Here is a 7,507-nt window from a genome sequence, read left to right as displayed (position 1 = left end):
CCTGTCCCGCCCCCCCTCCCTGCCCGCCACCCTGGCCCCGGCCGAAGCCCAGCCACCGGGAAGGCGTCTTTGAGCTGAGAATTTTTTCTATGAATAAAATAAAACCAAAGCTTGTTAGGCAAAAATAAAACGAGTGTCCCCACAAGTCCCGCGAGCGCTCCGGTGTGGCGGGCACAGCTGGGGAGAGCCTGCTGGGGAGCGGGCTGGGGTTTGGGGTTCCCGGCTGGTGAGGGGGCTGCCGGCCCACATACAGCACCAGTGTGGAGCTGGAGGCCCCTTCTCCCCCGAGAGCCTCCCGTTCGTTAAGGGGGGACATAGGGCGGTGGGGACCTGTATGGGGTCATGTTCTTCGGGCGGGAGCCTTTCCCCTCCATGGGTGCGGTGAAAGGAGGGGGAGGCTGGTAGGGTGGCGCGTTGGGGTCCTCGTCTCGCAGCGGTGTGTACTCCCCAATGGTGTCCTGGTTGAGCGGTGTGGTCTCCGGCATGCTCTGGTTGGGGTACTCTGGTGGGGGCAGTGGGGCTTTCTCCTCCTGGAGGATGAGGGGCATGCTGGAGGACGGCGGAGGCTTGGAGTCATCCAGCTCATCGGCAAAGATAATGGGCACGCCTTTCTTTATGAAGGTGGCCTGATCTTCGATGGTCAGCTTCCCTTTCCTCTTCTTGCGGTAGCAGATCATGGCGATGATGCCAGCCACAAGAAGGATGGCAGCCACCACCACAGCAGGGATGACGGTGTGTAAGTACACGTCATCCTCACTGCTCTTCTCGGGATCTTTGCCTGCCCCCACTGTTGGCGTTGCCTCTGAGATCACCCTTCCGTCCTTTGTCATGGGGACAAACTGGATGTGCCTGCAGCTGCCAGATCCGACCACTGACACATTCAGAGGCTTGAACTCGGGCTGCAGGACATTGGAGAAAGTCAGGCTTGGCCTGCCAGAGTCATCTGCAATTTTTTTGCTCAAAGTCCTGATCTGCTCCCGGGGGCAGGGCTCCAGAGGCAGTGTGTTGTTTGTCCACTCCACTACGATGGAGCCTTTGGCGATGTCCTGCACTGTGATGGTGCTGCTGTTCCTGTCACCGAATGCCAGAGCCAGCTTTTTCACCAGCATGATCTTCTTATGGATGTCGTTCACCACCATGTTGTGGTCCCCTTCCAGCCTGGCCTTGAACTTCACTGGAGACTTGTCTCCATGTGGGCGTTTGTGGACGTGGATTTCAAAAGCATCCACAGCAAAAAGCCCACCCTTGTCGGTGGCGTACATGAAGTACTCGTGCTTCCCAATGTGGTTGTGGTCTGGCATGCCATACATGAGCTGGCTGGTGCTGTTGAACTGCACCCATGAGTTCTCCTCGATCATCTGCTGCTCCTTCAGCTTCAAGGTCAGCTGCAGCTTGTCAGTGGTGGTGTCTTCCTTGTCATAGAAGGTATCTGATGGTATCTTAACCTCGAAGTAAGTGCCCTCCCACGCATCGACCCTGTCGATGTGGTTCGTCAGCTTAGGTGGCTCGTTTGGCTCCCAGGGCCGGGGGAGCCCACTAGCAGTTGTGCGCACACGGGATGGCGGAGAGGCCGTTGTCAGCTTGGAGATGGGGGATCTGGTTGTGCCAGGAGGTTTCGTTGGACGGGGCGTTTTGGGTCTTCGAGTAGGCCTTCGTGTTATCGCTGTGGTGGAATCCGTTGTGGATGGTGTGCCTGGCTTCAGAGTGGAGACTCTTGGTTTCTTGGTGGTAGTTGAGGGCGGTGTGATCACTGCTGTAGGCTCTACATACCCAGGCATTGTGGGGCGAATCGGTACAGAGGCTGTGCCTGTGCCTTCTGCTACTCTGGTGGGCTGGATCGGTCCCAGCGTGGGTGTCTGAACAATGGGGCCTCTGGTTCTGATGGTGACCGTAGGCTTCCTTGGCAGTGGTATGGGCTCCCGGACAGGGGGTGCCATCGTCTCTGTGGGAGGTGCGATGGCAGGTGATGATGGGGTGGGGACGATCCTGGTTGGTGGTTCTTGTGCAGCAGTGGTGGGTGGCCCAATGGCAGTCAAAGGCGTAGGGGTGGCGTTGATCTGCCGCCGCATCCTCTTTGGGAGGTGAGGTTTCTTGTTAGCAATGTGCCAGCCAACAACAGGGTAGCCAAGGCGGGCAGACATGGTTCCCTCCTTAGCTGGAGCCTCCACTTTGCTGATATTGGGGACACTGTTTTGGCTCAGAGAACATCCCAGTTTCCATGAGAGTAAGGCCCCATTTTCCACCACCTTCTTTGCATTTCCAGGTCCAGCCATGAAGGCCGACATGTCAAAGAGTCTGTTATTTACAACAGGAACTAACTTCATGTTATGAAGTTCCACCTCTGAGAAGCTTCTCATTCTGTTTAAGAGTTCAATCCTCTGCTTTGGTGTCATTTTTGTTAAGTCAGCATCCAAAATGACAGTCAGGATAGTGACTGGCTCTTCTGAGCCACACACGAACGGCGCTGCATCACCTGTGTCTTGGACGGCCACTCGCACCGACTGAGGCTCGTTGTGGTCTTCTTGGTGGACTTCAACAGAGAAGACGTTTGTGGTCTGCGGCACGTAGCTCCCATTTGGGAAGGGCTGCAGTGTGGTCACCGAGATGTAGTGGACGCCTTTGTCCGTGTCAAGGGGCAGTCCTTCCAGGGAGCTGCTCTCTGCATTCCAGTGTAGCCAAGAAGGCAAGGAGTCCTTCCCAGCTTCGGAGATCTACCGAACAAAAAAAGAAGATAATTGTAGAGGTACAGTATCAGAACAGGTTCTAGCAACAATAATGCTTAATTTAAAGGATTAAAGGAAAAAAACTGAAGCATAACAATTGGGGAAGGAATATCCTGGCCAGAGTGGGGCAGCCCGTGCCTCTACATGGCGGCAAGGACAAGCTCTGCAGGGTGCACTGGTCCCAAAGAGTTTAAGGAGCCACAGGAGGTCATAAAGTCCCACAAGGCCCTCTCACCTGCAGGCACCAGCTCCAGCACTTGCTGTGCACCTACCAAGCACAAGTGATTAATTTTCTCTGAGGGCAGATGGGGAGTTTATGTCATGGTTACGTTACAGTTACAAAGCTGAGGGTGAAGTTATACCATAGACCAGAGCCAATCCAACTGTCCTCAATCTTTGCTCTCTCAAGCCAGGCATCACATTCCTTTCCTCACCCCATCACACCCTGCAACCCTATTGCTTGAGCAGCTCAGCAGAACATTTTTTCCACTTTCAGCTTCGTCCTGCTACCCCCAGAGCCAGGCTGAGCTCAGAATCCCTGGCCTGGCTGGAGTACACCAGCTCCAAACAAGCAGCAGCAAACCCTGATAGCTACACAGACGCTTAGAATGCGGTGTCCTCCTGCTGTGCCAGAGGAATGGCAGCTGGGGATGAAGGAGAGGAACAGACCCGACACAATGGCCAGTGCAGTCAGGCAGGGATGCAGCACACAGGCTGGAGCACTGCTGGACATCACCAAGGACAGTGTGCCAGTCTGGCTTTATCCTCAGGCTTAGCTTAAAACAAAGTATTTCACTTTCATATAGTAACTTGCTCCTGCAAGGGAAGGCTTTTGTCCAGAGCACAGGCACCTCAGGACTCTAACGCACAATTTACTACCTCTTTTAGGTCAATGGCAGCACTCTTCCCAGACTTGGGAGACTCCTGCCTCCTGCCCTGGGTTGTAGCTGAGGGTGGGTGCAAACCACCAAACTCCCCCAACTCCCAGCACATCTGTCTGTCTGCACCACAGTCACTTGCCAACCACGAGGCACAGCAGAGTCGCTTGGGCTGTGTGGTGGAAGGGGTGACACTGCCAGCTCACTGGGCTGTGACATTTCTCAGGGCTGTAGGTACTCCAGAGTGAGTAACCTGAGCTTGGCCACCTCCAGGGCTGAGAGGCATTTGGCAAGTGCCCTAACTGGGTTTTCCAGAACTCCACAAGGTATCTCTCTCTGACACTCAGAGGAAACAGGATGTTTTGAGGCCCATGAAGGCACGTTTAGCAGCCTGGTCGAGGCTCTGGGCTTGCTGCACTCCCACACAGAGCCATGCTCCAGCTCTCCTCCTGAAAGGGTGCTTTGGTTCTCTGCAGTTCTGTAAGGCTCATACATATTTATAATTTACCCAAATGCAAAGCTGAGTGAGGAGCTTTGCAAGGACACCTGCCTGGCAGGAGCGCTCCCGTGCCTGGCAGTGGCTGCAGAGCTGTGGCTGGACTTGCCAAACTGCAGGTCCTGCTGGGGAAAGCCCCATGGATGGACAAGGAGCAATGCCCAGTGCTGTAGGGCTGGGCAGACCAGGAGTCCTGGGTGCCTCTCCCACTCCCTGGCTGCAGGCAGGATTCAGGCAGCACACTGGGAGTCACCCCTCCGCTGTGGGTTTCAGCACACTGGAGGGTCTGGATGTGCAGCTCTGCAAGGATAATGTAGGACCTGGAAGTCTTTTAGTGAGAACAGCACAAAAAAGCTTTTGTGCAAGAGCCACAGAGGGTCAGGCAACACCCTCATTCCTCTCTGCGAAGGATCAGCCCTGCTTTTGGCCAGCCTAGACAAGCTGACAAGCACATCATGAGACGCACGCTGGGTACAGTTTATAGAGCAGAATTTACAGCTGTTAGCACAGCTTTAGTTAACTCCTCAGCAGCAATATCCCAGAGTAGGTAATTTGGACTCCTGCTTACACCAACTGGAGAAAGCTGCCCCAGGGGCCCTATACCCAAGTGTATTCCACCTGGACCAAGGTACTGAACATCCTTCCCCTGGGCCTTGCTGTGTACCCAGGCATCTGGCAGAGGACAGTGGGTTTTGGCAGGGCTGCGGCTGTGTGTGCTCCCCCTCCACCACATGAACAGGAGCTGCTTTTACCCCAGCTGTCCCGAAGGAAAGGCAGCCAGCCCTTCACCTGAGCCAGGCATAGGGAGCAAAATCTCCTGCATGAACAAAGGACCAAATTGTCCTTCCTTAGCATCTCTTCTGCTGCTCCTGCCCAGAAAGAAGGACTGACCTGCCCTTGTGTTCCTTTAAAAAAGTGTAATTTCATCACACTCTCTAAGAACTGAGATGCCAAGACAGTGTCCAGTGCAATCCAGCATCTACAGTAGCAGGAGCTGGATGGAGCCACCCTTTATTCTCTTGTGCCAAAATTAGCCACGAACCTGCCGCTGTGGAGGAGGGAGAGCAGGGCTGGGCATACATCAGGAACAGAAACAGGGAGCCAGGACAGAGCCGCAGCATTACTGAGGTTTACACAACCAGGAAGAATAAAAACTTTAATAGTGAGTGGTTAAGTGCACTTTGAATGTGCAATTTTAGGCTACATTTGGAACAAATCTTCCTCTTCTGTGCACTCTGCAAAAGCCCTTAATTACAGGATCACACACTCCATACAGTTGTCCTGTGAGCTGGGGTTTTCTGGTGCCCCCTCCTCCCTGGGCATGGTGCATGACTTGAGAAGGAGATCTACAAGCAGTGTGACTTTACCTAATCTCCTGTCACAAGGTGATTCTCCCTTCAGTCATGTCTGCTGCTACACTTGACAGCCAAACTCACTTCAGAAGGGTGGCTGACCCCACATGCATAAAGGACAGCAAGGGACGCATGGGCCAGTCTGAGTATTCCTGCTTGGAACTCCATTTGTAACCTACAGTTTACATGTAGGGCCCATGCAAGAATATTAAACTGCAGCCAGACAGATTCACACCAAAAGCTAGGTTCTCCTGAAACACAAAAACATGCCAGGCAACCACCGACTGGGACAACTTGTTCTAGCAGAGATGCGACAGTTGCAAAACATTTATAAACCCACTTAAACTTGATTTAAGAGCTGAGGAGATGCGGATTGTTTCTAAGGGCTCTGCAAGAGGTGGTTAAGAAAATCAAATTTATGTGGATCACGCCTATGAAGATGCCTGCGCCTCTGCTGGGAAATCTTTGCGAAGGCAACAACTAACAAGCATTCAATGCCTTGGCTCTGCTTTTAACACAGCTACTGATTGCCCTGGCAGCAGAATTCATCCATGTTTATATGGCAAAGGAAGAGCCCAGGAAGATTAGAGTAGAAAATTAAAGCTGTTATTAGACTGCATAAAAACACTGTTCCTAAACAACTGCCGACCAGCAAAGCCCTTGGAGTGGGTCTGTCCTGGTCACCATTGCTGCTGTGTTCATAGTGGCATGAAAATGGGAGCAGGGAGCCCTGGACTCTGTTCTAGCAATGTTTCCTTCAACTATTGCTTCAGAGGGTATTTGTTAAGGTTACACATAGTTAATGATTTGGGATCTCTAGTTTTCATGTTAAAAGTTTCCCAGTTTTCCATGTGTGCACTAACTATCAGCCTTAAGCCCAGCATTTCCCTCAAGGGGTCTGGTGTCAAAATAACTCTTCCATTGCTCAAGGGGAAAAAAAAAGACTTTGTTTTCCCATTATTTGAGATAAAGGTAAATGACTGCTTATTGGCTAAAGATTACACAAGCCCTGCAGGGTATCAAAGACCATTAAAAAATAAGCCATGATTGTGATTTTAAATACATACAGTGGTCTGGCTGGTTTTGAAGACCTTGTTCACAAAACCCTTTCAGATAGACATGGCCTGCTATTTTTAGGCCAGCCAAGAGCAGGCAGCTCATGAAAGAAGATAGATCAATTTGTTTTGTTTTTTAAACTTGGGTCTTAAAGCCCTATAGCAAACAACACAAAGATAAGCAAAGGAGCAGAGAGCAAAACTGCCTTCGAGAGAATTCAGGCAAAAAATGCATTCTTGCTGACAAGTGTGCCCTCTAATCCTCTAGGTATTTAGTCTTCCTCCTCCTGATGAATCCTTCAAAAAGGAGGCAGCAAGTCCTCTGGCAGCAGACAGGTATCGTAGGATCCTGACACAGGTCTCCCTTTGGCATGCCACTATGAAATCCTTCGAGCCCTGGAAGTATCCAATGGGATTTCCCCAGTCTGTGCCGCCAGACCTTTCCGTGGGCAGCAGCAGCTGGGACTCGGCTCCTTTCGTGTACCCTTTCAAATCAGTCCTAAAAACCCCCTGACTGCTTTTGGGCAGAGTGAGCATGGACAGTCCTGCAGCTCTGCCAGATATCCTACTGTTCTCTTCCTCTCCCCGTGTCCAGCTGCTGCTGAGAGACAGACCCTGTGCCAGGGGTTTCATTTGGGGTATAATTACTGATGACAATTTACTGCAGCCCGACTCCCCTTCTGGGTTGCTCCTTCGGCAACACCCTAAGACACGTGGCCAGCAATGAGGAATACCCTGGCTGAGCCCTCTCTGGCTGAGCAGAAGGTGAGCTGAGCTGTACCCAACTGCCTGACCCAGTCAGTGTCACACCAAGTCTGCAGGCTCAGGCTTCTGCAAGCAATTAACCAGCAGACAGATGAAGAAAAAGGCAATTAAAATGCAATTCAAATGCAAATATAACTGCAGAGAAAGAGTCAAGCCTAAACTGTTTGCCTAAGCCCAGTCTACATCTTAACCCCCTGCTAATGCTGCAGCACGGGCAGTGTTGGCAGCAGAAGCTACA

The 7,507-nt window shown here is 52.0% G+C and overlaps 1 protein-coding gene across 1 annotated transcript in view; it reads right to left on the bottom strand.

Annotated features, from left to right (window-relative positions):
- Positions 1-32: 32 nt before the first annotated feature.
- DAG1 (dystroglycan 1 (dystrophin-associated glycoprotein 1)) overlaps positions 33-7,507 on the bottom strand; it is a 15,884-nt gene continuing 8,409 nt past the window's right edge. Inside the window, exon 2 of the mRNA XM_009074477.1 lies at positions 33-2,711. Within this exon, the coding sequence (XP_009072725.1) occupies positions 303-2,711 (2,409 nt within the window). The 3' untranslated portion in view covers positions 33-302. The remainder of the gene's footprint in view (positions 2,712-7,507) is intronic.

This window comes from Acanthisitta chloris, unplaced genomic scaffold (genome assembly GCF_000695815.1).
Source record: "Acanthisitta chloris isolate BGI_N310 unplaced genomic scaffold, ASM69581v1 scaffold18605, whole genome shotgun sequence".
NCBI classification, from domain to species: domain Eukaryota; kingdom Metazoa; phylum Chordata; class Aves; order Passeriformes; family Acanthisittidae; genus Acanthisitta; species Acanthisitta chloris.
The sequence above is the reverse complement of the archived record's forward strand: the minus strand, read 5'-3'. Positions and strand labels throughout refer to the sequence as shown.